We start from the raw sequence: 21,872 nt of genomic DNA, 5'->3' as shown, positions 1-21,872 counted from the left end.
GATTGTTATTCATCATCATATCACCTCTGGTCATGTTCCATATGATGTCTCGTGAGTAGTTCGTTTAGTTCTTGAGGACATGGGTGAAGTCTAAATGTTAGTAGTGAATTATAGTTGAGTAATATTCAATGTTATGATATTTAAGTTGTGGTGTCATTCTTCTAGTGGTGTCGTGTGAACGTCGACTACACGATACTTCACCATTTATGGGCCTAGGGGAATGCATCTTGTACTCGTTTGCCAATTGCGGGGTTGCCGGAGTGACGAAACCTAAGCCCCCGTTGGTATATCGATGCGGGAGGGATCGCAGGATCTCGGAATTTAAGGCCGTGGTTAGATTTATCTTAATTACTTTCTTGTAGTTGCGGATGCTTGCAAGGGGTATAATCACAAGTATGTATTAGTCCTAGGAAGGGCGGTACATTAGCATAGGTTCACCCACACAACACTTATCAAAACAATGAAGATTAATCAGCTGTATGTAGCGAAAGCACTAGACTAAAATCCCGTGTGTCCTCAAGAACGTTTGGTCATTATAAGTAAACAAACCGGCTTGTCCTTTGTGCTAAAAAGGATTGGGCCACTCGCTGCAATTATTTCTCTCGCATTTTACTTACTTGTACTTTATTCATCCGTTACATCAAAACCCCCCGAATACTTGTCTGTGAGCATTTACAGTGAATCCTTCATCGAAACTGCTTGTCAACACCTTCTGCTCCTCGTTGGGTTCGACACTCTTATTTATCGAAAGTACTACGATACACCCCCTATACTTGTGGGTCATCAACCGTCTGCTCCACTCAGGTGTACAACCACCTGAGGAAGTGGAGGCAGAGGTGGCTCACCATTAGCAGGCTCCGCGATCTAAGCGGTGCTCAGTGGTGCGAGGACACCAAATGCATCATCCTTGAGGGTGAGCACTACTGCGGGAACGTCGCGGTGAGCACCTCACTAAACTCAGTCATCCTCACTAACTGTCTTGATCAGCCACGAGCTGAACTAACATGTTTGTCCCTTCATATCGTAGGATCACCCAAAGAACGCAGAGTTCCTGAATGTGCCCATCGCCAACTACGACAAGATGCACACCATCTTCTCCTTCGGCCTCGCCACCGGGAAGTACGCCATGGGATCCAGTGAGCCCCTGGGCTCGCCAGCACCACCTCCTGCACCTGAGGATGCTGACACCCAGGAGTCCGACACGGTGAACGTCGATGCTGACAAGCCCGCCGACGCGCCTGAGAAGCCCCTGGGCAAGAGGAAGAGAGGTGCCTTCGCCAACGACGAGCTGGTGGCCTTCACCAACATGACTGTTGCTGTGAAGGAGGTCGCACAAGCCATCAGGGCCAACAAGCCCACGGACATGCACCCTGACCTGTACAATGCGGTCATGGACATGCTTGGCTTCACCGAGGATGATCTGATGGTCGCCCTCAGCCACCTCGTCGACCACAAGGTCCAGGGATCCAGCTTCGTCGGCTTCTCAGAGCCACACCGCGTCCTCTGGATGATGAACTACCTTGGCAAGTACCACAACAAGAACTAGTGGTGCCCTTGAGGCGGTGGATCAGGGTTGCATGCATGGAGATGGTGATGATTATGATGATGATGTATATTCTGGCAGTAGCTAGGATGAAAAACATTTGGCCCCCTTTTGTAAGTATTATGAGGTGGTATATACTAACCCCTCAGGTGATGGTGAACTTCTCGGTGTTAGGATGAGACACCCACTTTTGTTGTGGTGGTAGGATGACACCACGGCAGTGTAGGATAAACTTCTGATTGACTTTTGGAATGATATGTGCCCCTGTTAGTTTCAGATTTGCTGTCAACACTTGTCTTGTTCTATTGCTCATGTCTGAATTGCTTCATTGTTGTGATTGCTAACTTCTTCTTTTGCCATGCTAGTGGTATGTGGTGTTTCGCGGCCGGGTTTGAGGAATCTACAGCTCATGGAGAGTCTGTCAAGATCAGGTCAATGGCTACTCCAACAACAGCTACCGAGGATATGCAACATTGGAGGAGGCACAACAAGAGTACCTCAGCTTCCTGCAAGAGGAGCTGCAGGAAGATCATGCCATCGATGAGGCAGTGCCATTAGCACAACTGCCGCCGAAGGAAGTACATGCTCTACAAGGAGCACCGATGAAGGAAGTACATGCTCTACAAGGAGCACCGCCGGAGGTACGTCCCAGCCGGGTGAAAGATTACATCATCGCCTTCCTCATCGTGGTGATCGTCATGATCTTGTTCTTCTGAGTGATCTCTGATCGTATGTAAGATGGCATGGCATGGTAATCTCACCCTATTTGAATTGTGGTAAGGATATGGACTTATAATTTGAGCAACCAAACAACAGATTCCTGTTTTCCTACGTGCAAGATGGGTTGGAAACGGGCAACCAAACGATGGGGCATGTGTTCCTTCTCCGGCGCGCAAAAGAGCTCACAGGCTACCGAACGACCGGCCGAAAGTGACTCATGACCTGTTCGTAACGCGCAATGCGCCCCATCTCACTGGCGCAGTCATGCAAGAAATCGGTCCAGACAACCAAGTGCCCTGAGTTTATCGCTTCCACCAACAAGTCCTTGGCAGCAAACCTATGAAAGACAACGAAAACATATCTTAAAAGTTCTTCTATTGTTCTTTGACTGCTTGCAACCATTCTTATTTTTCTTCAGCTCAGCTTTCAGTGCTTCTGTTGTCCACTATGCTTCACCGTTCACTGCAGGAGTATACTTCTATGCTCGAAGCGGAGTAGTCTCTACCAGTGTGTTGATACTCGTTTTGGGCCGATGGCTAATCAAGAACATAATTCGGCGTTCGGCGTGACAGATAAAAATAGATAAGACGCAGTTGGAAAGATTCACTCGGTGAGATTTTATTGCTCATTTAGGAGACATCATTTCCACCATGCCAAGTTGTGCCATGATCCGGCTTGATATCCGATTATGCTGGCAGTCAGAGGTGATCTCGAGGATCGATATATGAAGGCTTCCATTAGAGATCCTTTAAGATGACCTCAAATGAAGAAGTGATATAAACAAAAGTTGTGCGTCTCGTCGAAACAAGCAACTTTGGTTTTTGAGTCATCACGATCCGAGTTAGTATGCGATTTGTGGAGCCAAAATACTGCCGAAACCCGAATAATTACAAATGGGGTGCCCGACCATAGAAGCCTCTAGGGTAAGGCGCGAGCCAAATTGGAGAAGAGACGAAAACGTCAGAATTGATATATTTTCTTGCGATCTTGATGTGACGCTCAATATGAATTCGGATGGAAAAGTGGTCAACATGAAAGTTCTTCGTTTTTTCGAGATGAACAACTTTATTGTTTAAATTATTTTGATTTGAGGTTATTTACTGCCTCAAAGTTGCCACGCAAGGTACTGCCAGTTTTAAGCCGAACAGTTTTGGAAAGTTCGGTCCAAGCCATCCGAATTGGACTCAAACTAGGGTTTTGGACGTGAATCCAACCCTCCATCTTGCACGGGAAGTCCAGCCGCCTTTTATATACATGAGGGGTGATGGCCGATTGAACCAACACCAATCGAACAAACACATCTACTACTTTTTCGTGTTCATCTACTTTTATCTCTCTCCCCTTGTATCTTTCTTCTCGTTCTTCGTTGTTCTTGAGGATTGGAGGCTGCAAATCCACGAGGTCCTAGGGGCGGTTAGGCCGACCTAGGGCATCCCATAGCCGCCGCAAGCCCTGACGGGGTCCCTCCCGGGCGAGCGGGGTTTCGGGTCTACAAAAGCGCTCGCTGGACTGGCTTGCGTATCGCGCTTCCGGCGAGCCTCCCTCGGCGCGTGCTGCCGCGCATCGCGCTCGGCGTCGAGGGTACACGGCGACGTGTTCGTGTGCGGACACACTTTTTGGCGACTCCGCTGGGGACGAAGCTTCGAACGGTCTCCAGTCCGTTCTTGCTACGAAAAGTTCGTCATCAAGAGGCTGCAATCTACAACGGTATCATGAATCCCCAATCTCCTTATGTAGATGCAAACAACTCTTATATTGATGTTGCTAGATCCTCTGATATATATACTGTATCGGCTAACCCTAGATCTTACTATGTGCAAAAGCCGATGCGAAATAATATCCATACTCTTAGCAACTTGCAACAGGTAAATTCGAGTTCTCATGCATCGGCATCCCCAGAAGTTCATATGCCGATGAACAACATGATGACTTCAGTTAATCAATATGAAACACCCAATGTTAAACATTTCAGTAGCTTGCAAGATAGTGTTTCATCGTTTTATTCATCGGTAGATAGTTCAAAATATATTGTTTCACCTGTACAGATGCCAATGGATAGGGAAATTGGACATGCTACTAGCTATTTGGCCAATTACCCTGAACCATCATATGCTGCACCTTATGTTACAAACTTTTCAGCACCATATGCAACTGGAGATATCCATAATTCGGCTCCACACCTCCACAATGGTTATAGCCGAATAAGTGGAAATTCAATAGAAGATCAGGTGCCTTCATCTAGTGCGCCAGCGTATGGTTACAATGATTGTAGGGAAAAACTTGCAGCTGAGTTCAAGAAGCTTAATGCTCTTCGCCGGAAACAAGAAGAAAATCCATGTGATCTTGCAGCAATACATGCTTATGAATCATACAAGAAGAAGCGTGAAGAAGAGCGTCAAGCATGCAATGTCAGGTTTTGTCCTTCACAACTACAAAGATTCGGCAACACTTCATTGCCGAAAGAGAAAACAAGCATCAGAGCGCAATAATGTCAAGCTGAGTTTAACGCCGATAAGGTCATTACGTTTGATGATTTATCAGAGGAACAATGCCAATGCTATGAAGTACTAAAAAATAAGTGCAAGGAGGAGTTTGATGCACTTGAAAAGAAGCTTAAGGAGGAGCATGAAGCGTATAAGAAAAAACTTGAAGAGGAAGATCTGCAGGTGTTCCATGCAAAGATTAAGAAGAATCCTCAGGATAATGTTACCCTGGTTGAAGAAACCAAATCCTCTCCTCCATGCAGCAATTAAGTTGAACCCTCTGAAATATCGAAGCAAGAAGAAGCTTTGCATAGTAATAATATCAATGAAGAAGATAAAGATGGTTATGCTAGTATGCTTAATTCAGTTATTAAAAAGCCGAATCAAAAAGTACAAAAAGTACATGTGTTGAATCCATTGAATCAAAAGATGCAAGTTTCGTTGAGCAAGACCATGGTGAATGTGAAACAACCATGCTTGATTTTTCTGGATGTAAGGGAGCTTACATACTTCCCTACGAGTGCTATGCGAAAAGAATTGACGAACATCAAGAGCAGCAAAATATAGCCGAACAATGTTCGGTTGATGAAGAGCATAAAAGTGAAGATGTACAGAATTCAGAACAACAAGAATACATGGCGTTGGAGAATCATCCAAATGCAGAGAAATATATTGTTCAGGTTACGCAACCATCATACTCGCCCAACGTCTTCAAAGAGGTATATCCAACAAATAATTTACTTATATTCCAATTTTGTCAAAACTATATTGTTGATGCATCTATTAGCAAGATTTTCATAAGAAACTTTGAAAGACCAATTGTGGAAAGTAATTTATTTGTTAGCAATAAAGTTGCTACACAACATATCGGTCAACATGTTCTACTATTTAGAAAGACCGATAGTGAAAAATTATTACAGCCAAGGTTTCCCACATTATTTCATTTGAATTATATATCTATATGGTTAGCTTTGCTTACTTCATACTTGGCTTACATTTGGTCTCAAGTGAGACATGTGTGTTATAACTATTTTGGTTTCAGAAACTTAAAGCCAAGGTTATTATCTTTGGAGAAAGCCGATACTGGTATATTACCATATTCAAACACATCGGAAAATGAGTTTGAAAATCAACGCATAGTTGAATGGGGCGATGTTTAATTTGAACCATTCGGTTGCTTAATTGCAAAGCCGTTCTCACAGCAAGATCGGCTGGAAAATAAAATGTGTACCTTTAGTTTGAGCATGTGTGATCATATCTTTGATGTATTGCTGAAGAGTGATTATATTAGAATTCTTGATCACAATGTTGAGCCATTAGTACAAGGACGGATCTATTGCAAGTTGCATGATTCGTTTTAGCACAGTACTCAGAATTGCATCATGCTCCATCAAATAGTACAACCGGCCATTAATAAAGGACGATTAAAATTTGTTGAAACAGAAACAGATGGCCAATCTATTTCAATTGGTCTTGATGGCAAAAAGTTATTGCATCGGTTACCTCTAGCCGATTCATATGATGATGAGAAGGTACACACTAGAGATAATGGGATCACACTCTCAAGTAAAGAAATTATTCAAGAGCATATTAAAGACATTCTTGGAGCTGGGTGTTCCATTGAAGCTACACCAAGGACATCAAGCACTGGGGGACAACAACAAAATTCAAAGATCAATGGATGCAAAATGACACATGACAAAGGCCGTGATAAGCACAAGGGTAAGAAAACTAAAGTTTCTTTCGCAGAGTTATTGGAGAAATACAATGAGAGTGAAGCAAAAAGTGCTTATCGGCCAAGTAGTGCAAAGTCATCAAGATCACCCCCAAAGCGAAAGTCTAAAGACCGGGATTGGCAAAGGAAGAAGTTCAATGCAGCAACTTCGTATCCTCCCTATGGGCCACGAATGCCAATGTCATGGATACCTCCTTATGCTGATTGTTATCCATATCCATCATGGGATAGGTATGGCCCAAGGGCACATTATGCGTCTTACTATAGATCATCTAACCAAAATTATGCAGCTCCAAGAAGATCATCATTTGATCAACAATCACATGTCAAAGACCGTTTCAATAAAAAAGTATCGGTTATGAGCTCAAGGAATAAGAAGGAAGTGGTCAACCAAGTTTACCAAGTGAAAAAGGATAACCGTAAGTGTAATGTTTCAGATTCGATCTCAAATAAAAAAGAGCCGGTCAAGTTGACCTTGGCTACAGAAGACAATGAGATGAAGCAAGTAATTGCTGGAGCTCGATGTGCCCAGTCTGAACAAGTAAAATTGGAAGTGCCAAAGTCCAAGGAAGACACGCCATTGTGCAAAACAAAATCACAGCTGGGATACCCACTCGGCTTAACAAGCTGGCAAGAGAGAAAGATGAAACGGCTTAGTGCCACGAAGCTCAAGACAAAGAACATGGCGTGGGACCCTAAGGGAAGACCCCAAAGAAAGGACGATGTGCAAGTTCATGTTGCAAGGATAGCAACAAGGATGAAAGAAGAAAAGACCGAGGCTGGTAAAAAATCAACCCTGAATATTATGGCATATTGAAAAAAGTTTCGGTCAGCACGCCGTCCACATTACTCAGCTATGCCATTTGTGCCTATGCCATATAGCATATCCTCAGGTATGACCAATTACCACCCATGATCTTATTTTGAACCATGGATGATATCATAATTCTTTCGATCATCAAAGGGTATTTCGAAATCGTTATTCATTTGATTAGTTGCAATTTTGTTACTAATCGGAGAGGCCGAAATATTTGAAGTTCATAGTCAGAGTTGTTATTTTGTTTATTTCAGCTATATATACTTTGGTGGATGAATTATACAGGCCTCTGAGGCAAACAACATATGGCCGATACTTATCTTATCGCCCTAAGAGAATTATCTAATCATGGACGATGTGTTGTGCTAACATCGTCCCTAGTCCTACTGAAACCCGAGACAAGGTATGCGTTTATTGAATATTATGCTTATGCTTGTACTTTTGCAATTTGGCTTATGAATATGTAAATCTATGAAAGGCCAAATTGTCCTAAATTTCATTGCTGGGTATTGATTATGAGCATAATATGTTTATTGATTTTGTCTCTCTAGTACCATGGAGATAGTATGATGATGCTTCAGTTTTTGAAAGCAATAGCCAATTCTTTGGTATTGTTTATTTATCTCCTACTGGTTCTATTTTCAAAGCCTCATGCCGCTTAGATTATCTTAGGCCGAATATGAAGCTTCGCTATTCGTGCTAGAACTATTTTTGCTATAGGTGCTACACATATTGAGGCTTCTAGTGATCGTTGGTAGTAGTATATAAAAAATCTAAGGTTTACCAATGTTTCGACGAATCACTTAATATGTATCTTGATCAATCTCTAGATATAATTTCTACCTTAGGTTACTTTTGCATTTCTCATATATCTAGGCAAGACATTTGGAATGCAAATGAGTTAGCACAATAAGCATCTGGCTACCATGTTAATCGTGGCGTTTTCATATATCTCATAAGCCGATGTTTGCTCTTGTTGTCATAGGTAAGACCGAATTAAATCCCATTGATTCGATCACTAATGAAGGATCTAGTGCATGTAAACAAGAAGATCGGAAAGACATATTGTTGAATATTTGCAGGATCCTAGCAAGAGGACGGATAGAGCTGTTCGGCAGATGGCTTTTAAGTGTGCATTAATGGACGATAAGCTTTATCGCCGAACAGTTGACGGTATTCTTTTGAAGTGCTTGGATGAAGATCAAGCAAGGGTCGCTATGAGAGATGTACTTGAAAGTATTTGGGATATCCATCAATCGTTAAGATGAAGTGGTTGTTCTCAAAGGTGATTATTTGAAGAAGTTCTACCAAGGTGGCGACCAACCTGAACATAAATGGCCGATATAAAATTATCGTCCTGAGAACCAATGGCCGATGGAGTGTTGACATCGTCCTGGGCAAAAGGTGGAGAAAGTTATTTTCTGGCATGCAAGCTCTGCCAGAAAACAGGGGGGCATGTGTGTTGATACTCGTTTTGGGCCGATGGCTAATCAAGAACATAATTCGGCGTTCGGCGTGACAGATAAAAATAGATAAGACGCAGTTGGAAATATTCACTCGGTGAGATTTTATTACTCATTTAGGAGACATCATATCCACCATGCCAAGTTATGCCATGATCCGGCTTGATAGCCGATTATGCTGGCAGTCAGAGGTGATCTCGAGGATCGATATATGAAGGCTTCCATTAGAGATCCTTTAAGATGACCTCAAATGAAGAAGTTATATAGACGAAAGTTGTGCGTCTCGTCGAAACAAGCAACTTTGGTTTTTGAGTCATCGCGATCCGAGTTAGTATGCGATTTGTGGAGCCAAAATACTGCCGAAACCCGAATCTTCTCTTTCTTAATACATGACCCCATTTTGCTGGTCTCTCAGTGAGCCACGTCATCAGATTAAAAGTTTTCCTCCCGCAGCGTTGTCGCCCGTCATGTTCTGGTCCCTCCTCCTTCTGTCCCGTCCCGTGCAATAACCGAGAGCATCCTCGCATCTGGGTTCTTGCGTCGCCCCAAGATTCTTCTTAGATGGGCTGGACCGATGTGGACTGGCTCGCAGTTCGTGGGCTCGCAACCTCGCTTGCAGGATTGCTCGGCACCCATCCTCGTGGGTTTGCAGTGTGAAAAAAAAACAGAACCGATGTTCCTCTTCCGCAAGCAACCGGACACGACCTTCCCTTCTCCTCCCCACGAAAATTCCATCCGCGACCTAAATCCCGATGAAAACGCCTCATAAATTCCAGCAATTACCATCGGAAACTTCTCCATGGAACTCATCCGTCGCCACCTCCATCATAAAAATCAGGCCATGCCGCGCCCAACACTAGTCCATTTGTCGGTTCACATAGGTCGGGCGGCACACAACAGATGCGTTAGTCAGGAAGAAGCCATCGTCTCCAGGACGCCACCATCCCTGATTGGTTTCAAGGGATCTAGGATCGAGTACATAGTGACTCATGGATGCGGGCACTCCTGGTAGCAACGCCACCATCCCTGATTGAGTACATCTCTTTTGTCTACCTGCCTCATGTTTTTGTCTTACACCTCAAGGCTATATATCATGTATTCTCACATTCTGAAAGCCTATCTGTTATTCTCCTTAGACACACTCAATCGCTTCGGCTTTGCTATGATATATCTGCTATTTCTATAGTTGAGGATGCATGCTATATGAAAGAATTGGTTAACACGTTGTTTAATTGGGGGCCTTTTGAGATTCAGGATAAGATATTCCTGCCTGAACTACCTAGATGAGTTGTTGGTAATGGAAATATAAACTGTTGTCCTACAAAATGTTTGGTACATCTTTGCTCAATTTGTCCATATACGAGCAAATTAACTCTGTTACACTGCACATATTCTTCAGGTATGAATTACAGGACCATATGTATTTTGCATGATATGTGTATTATTATCTCAAGTAGGTGTTATTTATTGTTGTCTTGAATACAAAACTTATATATTTTGGCAGGCTGAAATACTAGATTGTGGATATATATAGGTAAACCCATGTTGTTCTCTACCTTTTCTTTTGAATAATGTTGCTTTGCCATGCTTATTTTAGTGTTAACTTTAGATCGTACTCTATATGACAGTAATGTGCTATCCGTATGAAGTATTGATTTGATGATATTACCATCATCATGCTTCAGATTTATACGGGACAAACATGTGTTCATCTATTGTTTAAGATTCATTTTTGCATCCTAGGTGGTAAACTCAATATGCAAAGTGTTTCGTCTACATGTCCGGGAACATGAAACAAAGATTACAGGTTTTGCCACGATTATTTGCATAACCGGGAATAATAGGAAATTTGTTTAACAAATTTGTTTTCACATGCAAGTGGGAAATGCATTGTCGTGGATAAACATGCCCATAAATCTACCAAGTAATATGCATGTATGTATATTTTGAAAACATATAAATATTTTTTCAACCTATGCTTCTTATGAATAAAAGCATATCGATCATACATTTCATTGCTTCTTATGAATAAAAGTGTTTTAGTTTATGCCTTTTCGTTCCCATAGATGTCCGCAGCAGTGCACGGGGAATCATCTAGTAATTACAAATGGGACGCCCGACCATAGAAGCCTCTAGGGTAAGGCGCGAGCCAAATTGGAGAAGAGACGAAAACGTCAGAATTGATATATTTTCTTGCGATCTTGATGTGACGCTCAAGATGAATTCGGATGGAAAAGTGATCAACATGAAAGTTCTTCATTTTTTCGATACGAACAACTTTGTTGTTTACAATATTTTGATTTGAGGTCATTTACTGCCTCAAAGTTGGCACGCAAGGTACTGCCAGTTTTAAACCGAACAGTTTTGGAAAGTTCGGTCCAAGCCATCCGAATTGGACTCAAACTAGGGTTTTGGACGTGAATCCAACCCTCCATCTTGCACGGGAAGTTCAGCCGCCCTTTATATACATGAGGGGTGACGGTCAATTGAACCAACACCAATCGAACAAACACATCTACTACTTTTTCGTGTTCATCTACTTTTATCTCTCTCCCTTGTATCTTTCTTCTCGTTCTTCGTTGTTCTTCAGGATTGGAGGCTGCGAATCCACGAGGTCCTAAGGGCGATTAGGCCGACCCTAGGGCAGCCCATAGCCGCCGCAAGCTCTGACGGGTCCCTCCCGGGCGAGCGGGGTTTCGAATCTACAAAAGCGCTCGCTGGACTGTCTTGCGTATCGTGCTTCTGACGAGCCTCCCTCGGCGCGTGCTGCCGCGCATCGCGCTCGACGTTAAGGGTACACGGCGACGTGTTCGTGTGCGAACACATTTTTGTATGGTTGAAAAACAGAGCAAAGATCTGCAGGCTAAATTTGTACACTCCGTACTTTGTTGGGCGATGGCTCATGCTACTATTCCCTAATCAAAGCTGTCTTGATACCGACAGTGTTACTACCTTAAAGTGAAGGTTCTGCTAGCAGGTTCATTGTATCTGGTCGCCTTGGCAGGCAGCCGTTTCTTGAGCTACATTCATCATGTCAGTAGTAGAATAGGACCGATTAGATACCAGTCTGCTTGCATGCATGTTGCCAAAGACTTGATTAGATAACTTACGTGCACAGCGAGAAAATTGCACAAACCAGTAACTCTTGGGGTCAGTGTTGCAGAAACTAGTGACTCAAATATTTTATTGCACAAACAAGTGACTCTAGGGGTAATTGGTTGCATGGAGCTCTAATTAATAGCTTATGCAATTAAACAACATGCTTGCATAGAGGATTAAAACGGTTATTAAATGGATAGGCTCCAAACGAGTTTCCCCATGAGCGGTTTTCTTTAAGTAGGTGCCACTAAGGAATTAATCACCTTCAATCAAATATTTTCAGAGGTGCTCGAAATTAAAACCTGTCTCCAATAATTTTGGAGGTAGTTAGCCTGTCGGCAATAAAAGAATTTTCGGAGGTGGTGGAAAATAAAACCTCCCCTTGGGTCGATTGAGGGGCGGTCAGAAAATGCGCCCGCCTAGAGATTTTATTCTTTGGAGGAGGCGTCAAATAAAAACTGGGTTCGAGTCTTGATTTAGTATACAATGGCTAGTTTTTACTGTCCGAAAAAATTCGGAAATCCGGAAATAACGGCTATGTTGCACTGGAATTTCCGCCCAACGTTACCCAATTGGATTGTTTTCCCAAGGAATGGGAATCGCAAGGAGGGCGACGATGAATACTGGACGCTCCGGCTTATTCACCAGAGCGGTGTGATAATATTTAGATGGTCTGATGGCTGCAGACAACAACTGTGAAAACATGGGTAGCCCGTAGACATTCAGACGACCCATATATAGCAGATTCGGGTGGATTATTCGGTCGTCACCGCCGCTTAGAGGCGGTGAGGTTTTTTTTTTACACCGACTCCAATATCTTTGGGACGTCCGTAAAAAGTCGAGCGTCCCGGAGGTGTAAAGGCGAGCCGTATATGTAGCCAACTGTGTGTGTGTGCAAGCGGTCGATTATATCACCCACTCTGAAGAACGGATTTTTGGAAGTGGTCCAATGAAAATCCCAACCACGGGCGCACCTCCTCCAATTGCCAGATCTGTATTAGTGATACAAAATCATTCAGATTTTAGTTTCTAAGAGCATCTCCAGTCGCGTCCCCTAAACGGGACCCGCTGCTCGAGTGCCTCCCGCCGCTGCCGCCGCCCTTCATGCCAAATCTCCACCCCGCGCCACCGCCGCTCTTCCTGGGCGGCGGCGGAGATGTCGAACTGCGAATCCGGTGGTGGATGTGGTGGTGGAGGAGACGGCGGTGGAGGGAACTAGCCATCGTCGGGGCGGTTCATCATTGCGCAGTGGTGGTGGAGGAGACGACAGTGGAGCGACGAGGGCTTGTGGCGGAGAAAGGGGTGCCGGTGGCTGTGGTAGCTACCATTGAGCCGGGAGGGCCTTTTATAGATGCCGGCGTCGGGAAGAAAGCGCGGGAAGAGGCGAGCAATAGTGGGAAGAAAGCGCGGGAACGCGCGGTGGCGTGCGAACGCTGGCGACGCGTGGAGGCTGCGCAACACAGACGAGACATCTCGCCCGCCCTCCGTCGCCATTAAGGCAAAGCTGACGCTTCGGTCGGCCCCGTCACTCCCCGCCTCGCTTTTCATTGTGTCTGACGTGTCCGGAGCGTCTCCTGTGTAGCGGGTACGGCCTCGGGGCGCCGGACACCGTATCGGGCCGCGCCGGACAAAAAACGTGTTTTGGGGACGGGCCGAAAACCGCTCATGGGAAAACTTGTTTGGAGCCTATCCATCTAATAACCGTTTTAATCCTCTCTGCAAGCATGTTGTTTAATCGCATAATCTGTAATTAGAGCTCCATGCAACCAATTACCCCTAGAGTCACTGGTTTGTGCAACAAAATATTTGAGTCACTGATTTGTCCAACAATGACCCCAAGAGTTGCTGGTTTGTGCAATTTTCTCGTGCGCAGCTTCATCTGTACGTACTTTGTACAGTATCTTCCTAGAATCAGGTGGGTGTTCACAGTGTGGGCCAATGGGCCAAGAATCTTCCCAAAACTGTTCAGGGTGCAACTATGTTGACAAACAGTTCCGAACATGCATACGAGACCAGTCTTTGTTCACATGAAGTTTGGTCGATTTTTCTAAATACCTCGTGCAAACTTGAAAGGTACACATCAATCACCGGTATATTGGGGGCGGCTCCTCTAGCTTGGTGAAGAAAAGTCAATTGAGCTACAATTCCAAACCTTTTTCACAGCCTGATTTATACAGGAAAGTGGAGTTGATATTTAGAACTGGGTATTTTTTAAACTCCATGAAAATCATTCGTAAGTTTTGAAAAATTATTACAAAAAATTAATGCAACCAGAAAGTGTATAGGATCTTACCATTCCCGACCCTCCTCCTCTCTAACCCTAGCCGCCGGCTGCTGCAGTCCTCTCCATCCCTCCTCTTCCATTAACCGCCGTCGTGAGACATCGCTAGGCAAAGCCCACACAATGGAGGTGGCGGCGGAGATCTTCTCCGCATGCGGCGACCTCCCTGTCCTTGCGGCGTCGGTGATGACATAGAGTGTCAGCGGCGACGCGGTGTTGCGGCCTTCCAGCGACGATCTCGGCGTGTCGACAATGAAGGTGGAGCTCCTCTGCTTGTTTGTGGTGTCCCCATGGCTTTGGCTGATGGATCCAAATCCGCCCGAGGTCCTGGGCCTCAGCGGTGCTGCGGGTCTGGTACCACGGTTATGGGTGCCGGGCTCCGACGATGGACTAGCACCGTGGTGATGCCGCTGTTGTTAGCCTTGGTGGTGGTGGCCTAGTCTCCCGGCCTCGTGGCATACTTGTCGCGCTAGGAGCTGGTTGGTGACGTGGGGGCTGATGGCTCGGCTTGAATAAAGGAGGCGGTCTTAGGACCCCTCTCACACCAGGACGAAGACTGCTTGTTGCCGACTTTCATTGATCTAGCCAGAATGTCGAGTTTCGGAAGGCTCCGCCAGCGAACTCCAACGGATGACATGTCGGGTCGGATGGTATTCGGTTGCGCGCAACCATGTTTTTTCTGACTGTTTGGTTTCAGAAGGAGCGATGCGAAGGTCAGCAGTCTGTTGCCATCGTGGGACATGTCTTTAGTTTCATGGTGAAGTCAGTCACGGAGAATGGCATGGAAGTCTAGATCCGAGGACTGGTAATGGTGGTTTGAGTCCTGGTAGTGATGAGGTATTATCTTGGTGATTCATGACTTGGAGCAGCGGCATCAGCAAGTGGAGGCAATAACACACGAGAAATTTAGAGTCTAAACTTCAGGATGAAAACCCATATTCTGCCCTTAATTGGTTATGTCTGACAATGATCTTGTTGAAGGCATTGTTTTGTGAGCGCGGATTCTCTCTGGATGAAAACCTATGATCTATAATTCGAGCGATGACAATGTTTGTGCAATGTTTCCTATTTAGAGACGTCGCTTTTGAAGAGTGGACTACCTGTACTCTCTTGGTGGTGTTTGGTCCGCTACAAGGATCAGATCACTCTCGCGAGATTTTCTTTTTGTAATTCTTTTTTATTTTTGGTTGTGTGCATCAGTATTGGCATTAGGGAACTATGTTGTTCCAGGAACTGGCTGTAATTGGTATCCCGCAATATTAATATATTCTTTTTATCAAAAAAGAATCTTACCATTGTTATATAGTATAATTTTTGAAAGTCACATTTATAATTATCCACTTCCTACAGCCCTAGACCACCATAGATCAAATCACGACGTTAAGTCGATAGCAACTTAGCAGGACGCCTATTATGTCAAAACGAATGGAAAACATGGTCCATGTCGGTCAAAAAAATGAAGGCATGCTCTCTGGGCCCACAGTCCATCCGCATCACCCTCATTCCAGGATCTATTTCAGCCAATGGCGGGCTCCTCACGCCAAGCACAGCATCCGCGCGCGACCTCCTTCCACTTCTCCCGCCACCGCCGCCGCCATGCCGTCGCCGGCGACGGCTAAGCCCAAGACGACGAAAAAGCACAACGCGCGCCTCAACAACCCTTTCCCGCGCGCGGTCCCGGCCGCCGCCTTCCGCAACGGCGATGCGCCGCCGCCGCTCTCCATCGGCCCGTTCTCCAAGCTCGCCCACGCCCACGATTACCCCGTCGGCTCCAGATTCCGCCTACGCTGGGACCCCTCGCTCGGCGGAGCGGTCTCGCTGGCGCGCGTCCCAGCTGGCTCCGGCGGCGATCCTCGCAGCGGCGTGATGTGGGAGACCATCCCAGGCGTCGCGTTCGTCTCCGCGGCCTCCGCCACCACCGAGGCCGACGAGTGCCGCGGATCCTTCGCGCTCCGCGACGGACGCGCCCTCCTCGTCCCGGAACGCCAGAGCGTCGACAGGATCAAGGCCTTCTACCGCTGCGACGTCGAGGCCGGCGCCGACCCCCTGCGCGGCGCCGTGTTCGAAGCGTCCGACGAGACACGCTTCCCGGTGCTGCTGATCACCGGTGCCGTGTCCGCGAAGAAGGCGGACCCGGCGTCGTCGTGCTGCTGCGGCCTGCGCGCCGGCCGCCGCGCCAGGGCCCGCGCGGTCCTGTCGGCTCGGTACTGGGTCGTCCTCGAGGAGAAGTGCGACACGCAAGTGGCGTTCAGCGTCAAGATCGCTGACTACCAATGGAGCTGCGACCACGCCGCCGATACCTCGAGCCCACCGCCGCCGGTGTCGACAGCTCCAAGGCCCCACCGGTTCAGCCTGCGCCTCCGCCTGGCGGGGCGCGTTCAGAGGAACGGCGCCAAGAAGAAGAAGCTCATCTCCTCTGGTTCCCCTGTCCGGGAGGAGCTCTCGGCGCTCCTGCCTCCGGCGGAGACAGCAACGGAGGCGGCGGATGAGGAGCAGCGGCCGGAGGAGTTCAACCGGGTGTTCCTGACGTATGCGAGCGATCGCGACGAGCGATTCTACGGCTTCGGCGAGCAGTTCAGTCGCATGGAGTTCAAGGGGAGGAGGGTGCCCGTGCTTGTGCAGGAGCAGGGGATCGGCAGGGGAGACCAGCCCATTACTTTTGCTGCCAATCTCGTCAGCTACAGGTAGATAATTACTTCTCCATAATTATTTTAGCGAGTATTTGAATTTGATTGTCATTTCAGTTCTATACTACTAGTATGTTAGTACATTTTTTCTTTTCTTTTCCACATACACTTTTTTGAACGGTCCGATATAGTACTATTCCATCCAATCCAAATAAATTATCACAGATTGACTTCGTTAATCTCAAAACTCGTCTGATGAAGTTTCTTTGACGCATTCTCTCAAAAATGCTTATAGGGGTAAGCTATGCGTGCGTTTATAGGGGTAAGTTTGTGTACATATGTATGAGTGTCTACGTCTATACTGTTTTTTGCAAAAAAAAAATATCACAGATTTAATTAGGCAAAAAGTTACCTAAATCTATCTAGATTTAATTAGGAGAAAAATTGTCAACAACAATGCATTAACATGTATGAGTACTCAGTGTTAACATGCATTAACGAGCTTGAAACGCACACGTATTTAAGATGATTGGTCAGTGTAACTAACTGAATTATATTTGAGGAATTATATTGGAGCTGGTAGGAGTATGTACACTATGAACTCACGGCCAGTGACAGTGACTATGCTGTGTCTACTTGCGGCATAGTTTTCTTGCGCGTGTGCGTTTGAAACTCGTGTGGCGTAAAAAGTACATCTACATATACAGAACAAAATCTTGTCTATAATTTTCGGAATTTGCTATTTTTTAGCTAGCTGAGAATTAAGTTTATGTTTAGTTGAGTTCTAAATCGTTTGATTGCTCGTATTTTGTGCATATGAGTTGCAAATTAGCTTGCAGCTGGATTTTTTCTGTTGCAAATGAAGTTTCAACTGAGAATTTTTCAGTTGTAAGTGGAGATGGAACTGAGATTCGAGGAGAACGAAGTTAGTTGTCAGTCAACTAGGAAATAGTCACACCCATAATTTTCGATATTTGTTGGGAAAATAGCCGTATAAAAAGATTGTTTCTTGCGGGTAGTATAAAATGAATTTTGAAGGCTTGTGTGGGCATATTTTTGGTGAACTGCTTACGTTAGCATCGATCCATTGTGTGTTCATTTGCAGATGCTTTGGTGTGTTTTCTGTAGGTCAGGAGGAAACTGGAGCACCACGTATGCACCATCTCCCTTCTACATGACCTCCAAGATGAGGTCCCTGTACCTGGAGGGATACGACTACTCCATGTTTGACCTCACAAAACCCGACAGAGTGCAGATTCAGGTAGCCATCATACACACACTTTCTGATCAGGCTAAGCAGAGCTCTGTAAACCGAGCTAACTGAAATGAAGAACTCCGGACAGGCCAACACGACTCGCAGTGCACAAATATTCAGCGATCCCATGCTTTACTTTGCAGGTTTATGGGAATACGGTTCAGGGACGGATACTGCATGGAGACTCGCCGACCGATCTTATCACGAGCTACACGGGATCGACGGGACGGCCGCCTGTTCTTCCCCGATGGATCACCTCCGGCGCGGTCGTCGGAATGCAGGGCGGCACGGACGCCGTCCGCCGCGTGTGGAGCCAGCTGCAAGAGCACGACGTCCCGGTCTCCGCGTTCTGGCTGCAGGTCTGTTCTGAAGCAATCATGCAGCTCTCACTGAACTCAGAACCCAGCTCTCACTGTAGTCTGAACTATTTGCTGCAGGATTGGGTCGGGCAGAGGAAGACGACGATCGGGTCGCAGCTCTGGTGGAACTGGGAGGTGGACGACGATCACTACGCCGGCTGGAAGGACCTCATACGGGACCTCCGTTGCGGCGGCGTAAGGACGATGACGTACTGCAACCCCTGCCTCGTCCCGGTTCGCGCCAAGGGGAACGCGAGGAGGCACCTGTACGAGGAGGCCAAGGAGCTGGGGATCCTGGTGCGGGGCGAGGCCGGCGAGCCGTACATGATGCCCAACACGGCGTTCGACGTGGCCATGCTGGACTTCACCAACCCGGAGGCGACCTCCTGGTTCAAGGGGATCCTGGGCGGGATGGCGGAGGAAGGCGTCAGCGGCTGGATGGCCGACTTCGGCGAGGGCCTGCCGCTGGACGCGCGGCTCCACTCCGGGGAGGACCCCGTCGCGGCGCACAACCGCTACCCGGAGCTGTGGGCGCGCGTCAACCGGGAGTTCGCCGACGAGTGGAAGGCCAAGTCGTCCGGTCACGCGAATGCAGAGGAGGAGGAGGAGGAGGAGGAGGGGCTGGTGTTCTTCGTCCGGGCGGGGTTCAGGGAGAGCTCGAGGTGGGCGATGCTGTTCTGGGAAGGGGATCAGATGGTGAGCTGGCAGGCCAACGACGGCATCAAGAGCAGCGTCGTCGGCCTGCTCAGCGGCGGCCTCTCCGGCATCCCGCTCAACCACAGCGACGTCGGGGGCTACTGCACCGTCGACCTCCCGCTCCTGCGCTACCGCCGCAGCGAGGAACTCCTCATGCGATGGATGGAGGTCAATGCCTTCACCGTCGTCTTCCGCACTCACGAGGTAACGGCGCAGCACCATTCATGGGCGCATGATGATTCGCATAGAAAAAAAGAAGCACAACGCCTGATGATCCGGTCATGAATCGATCGATTTGCAGGGGAACAAGCCCGGGTCCAACTGCCAGTTCTACTCCAACAGCCGCACGCTCGCGCATTTCGCGCGCTGCGCCAAGATCTACAGAGCCTGGGAGTTCTACCGGATCCAGCTCGTCAAGGTAAAGTTAAACATGGGTCGAACTTTGCAATGCTTAATCCGCGTAGCTACTAACTAATCGAGTGATCGACTGATTTCTTCGGATGCAGGAGGCAGCAGAGAAGGGCCTCCCCGTAGCGCGGCACCTCTTCCTCCACTACCCGGAGGACCGGCGCGTGCAGGAGCTGACGTACCAGCAGTTCCTTGTCGGGACGGAGATGCTGGTGGTGCCGGTGCTGGACAAGGGCAGGAACACGGTGACCGCCTACTTCCCGACGTCGGACCGGGGGTCGTGGAGGCACGTGTGGACCGGCGAAGAGTTCGGCAACGGCCACCGGAGCGGGCACGCTAGTGTTGTGAAGGGGACGGTGCACGGGTTCGAGGCCGAGGTCGCGGCCCCGGTGGGCTACCCGGCCGTGTTTGTCAGGGCTGGATCGCCCGTTGGGGAAAGGTTTGTAAGAAATTTGAGAGATGAAAATGTTAGTATTTAACTGAAACAGTGCGAGTTACTGTTCTCTCCGCTCCATATTAGTTGCTCCTAAATTTTTATTTAGTATAATAACTTTGAAAAGTAGAAACTTCATCGGAGCCGTCATGTATCCATGAACCATCAGCTGATCAGCATTAAGAAATCTCCGCAAATCAAGCCCTCGCAAGTTTCATTCCAGCTGGCGATCAAAACCCCTTGTTTCCAGGATGTGAAAAATGTAGGGCATGTCTAGATCACGATTTAGACTTAACTAAATTTCAGTCACGTGACATCATCAGGTTTCAATTATAACCTATAGTTGTAACTTATGTGTAACTCATAGGTCCGTACGAATTCTGTGTCCGAGCAACAGGATAGCAACCTCCCTCTCCTCACCACGCGCCGCCCTCCTCTGGCGACAACGGGGAACCCAAGCCGTCGCCACCTCTAAGCCCCCACCACCTCTCTCCCTAGCTTCGCCGCCGCTGGATGGGCCCGGCAAAGCCGCGCGCATCTTGGGGAAGGTGACGACGGGGTGGCTTCTTCCCCACCCGCGTCCCCTGGTGAGAGGGAGCTCGCTCGGGCGCGGCGCGAGGCAGTGTGTGGGGCGCGATGGCGTGCGGCTGGTGCGGCGGCGCTACTGGTTGCTGCAAGACCGTGTTAGTAGGCTCCGTTCCGGCGTGTCCGAATGTCTTCATGTTGGTCTCGTCTTGCTGTGAAATCGAAGCTGCCTTTGGGTGGTGTACGATGACCCTCGAGTGGTGGTCCGGCGGTGAAGGTCCTTTTCGGTGCAGGTCTTGCGCATCTCCTCTCTGGGGCTCATCGTCAAAATCGAAGTTGCCGGCCTCTTCTTGGGGAACCATCTGTTTGGCATAGGCCAACGAGCTACGCGTTTGTGTAGCTTTTGTGGGTAGTCAGGGTGGCTCGGTGTACCCTTCGTGGCGACGTGTGGGTGGGTGTGGGATTCACCCTGTCTTCGTAGGTTTTCACCCGGTTTTCTCCTCAAAACCGGACACTTTCTGCTTAATTAATGGATGAGGCAAAACTTTTGCCTCCGTTTTAAGAAACTGCTTGCAACTAGGAAAAAATCACAGTTGCAACCAACTTGGAACTATGGAAATCTCAATCCACTTACAACTAGGAAAATTTGACTTGCAATTCACTTGCAACTTTCGTATCAACACGAATCACGAGACAAATTCAATGGATAAGGAGTTGACTCAGACATAACAAAAACCATGCACCTGATTTCTAGCAAATCCGAAAAAGTACTATGCTGACCAAGTACTGAAATCAGAACACTTTTTCAGTGTGTTTGTGGTGTCTAGGTATCTTAATCTTGTAGAGGGCAAGTTTTTTGTTTAATTGGGTGGGTTTAAACGAGCCAAGTTTGTGTTAGCTGGATCGCTGCATAGTGGTTTGTGATAGTTATATTTATGTTCGAGTTGAGGGATGGGTAGTAGATGAGGTGTTATTGTCATTTCTTTGTTGAGATAGTGAGAATAGGCACATAACATGCAATTTTGGTGGCATAGATAAATCAAATACGATACGAAAGAATTTAGAAAATTGGATTATATTTTGGCATACATCACAAAAGAAAATATGAAAAATATAAGTTGTTATATCATGGTTCAGCACTATATTAAAATTAATAAGCCAAGTTACAAATTACATTTCAATACTAGTCTGGTGTGTTGTTTGACCCTTTATTGCTTGTGTTTACATCCTCCTTGTATTGGTAACCCATGTTTTTGCGAGCCAAGTCTGCCTAGTTTAATTTAGGTTTGTTTTTCGGCGGGAATGTAGTGGCTTGTAATTTTTTGGCGGGTGAAACTTGAGTATATATATATATCCTCAAGTCACTGTTTGATTTTGTCCGGTGGATCTCATTTTATAATGAATGTCTACATGTGATGTTATGTCATT

At 46.9% G+C, this 21,872-nt stretch overlaps 1 protein-coding gene across 1 annotated transcript; it reads left to right on the top strand.

Annotated features, from left to right (window-relative positions):
* Window positions 1-15,737: 15,737 nt before the first annotated feature.
* Window positions 15,738-20,115, top strand: LOC124665186 (sulfoquinovosidase-like). Its single transcript, XM_047202589.1, has 6 exons — window positions 15,738-16,825; window positions 17,897-18,029; window positions 18,167-18,382; window positions 18,461-19,282; window positions 19,380-19,496; window positions 19,585-20,115. Exons 1-6 carry the CDS (start codon window positions 15,738-15,740, stop codon window positions 19,963-19,965), a joined length of 2,757 nt encoding a protein of 918 aa, XP_047058545.1. The 3' UTR covers window positions 19,966-20,115.
* The last annotated feature ends 1,757 nt before the right edge of the window (window positions 20,116-21,872 follow it).

Source organism: Lolium rigidum, chromosome 6 (genome assembly GCF_022539505.1).
Source record: "Lolium rigidum isolate FL_2022 chromosome 6, APGP_CSIRO_Lrig_0.1, whole genome shotgun sequence".
Classification (NCBI taxonomy): Eukaryota; Viridiplantae; Streptophyta; class Magnoliopsida; order Poales; family Poaceae; genus Lolium; species Lolium rigidum.
This window is presented reverse-complemented; position numbering and strand designations above follow the sequence as displayed.

What these genes read in the sequence shown, in the direction of transcription:
- LOC124665186 (XM_047202589.1), top strand. Translation starts at nt 15,738, where the DNA reads ATGCCGTCGCCGGCGACGGCTAAGCCCAAGACGACGAAAAAGCACAAC. An exon ending in CCGACAGAGTGCAGATTCAG is followed by an intron (nt 18,030 to 18,166) that starts GTAGCCATCATA and finishes TTTACTTTGCAG; the next exon opens with GTTTATGGGAATACGGTTCA. An exon ending in TCTCCGCGTTCTGGCTGCAG is followed by an intron (nt 18,383 to 18,460) that starts GTCTGTTCTGAA and finishes TATTTGCTGCAG; the next exon opens with GATTGGGTCGGGCAGAGGAA.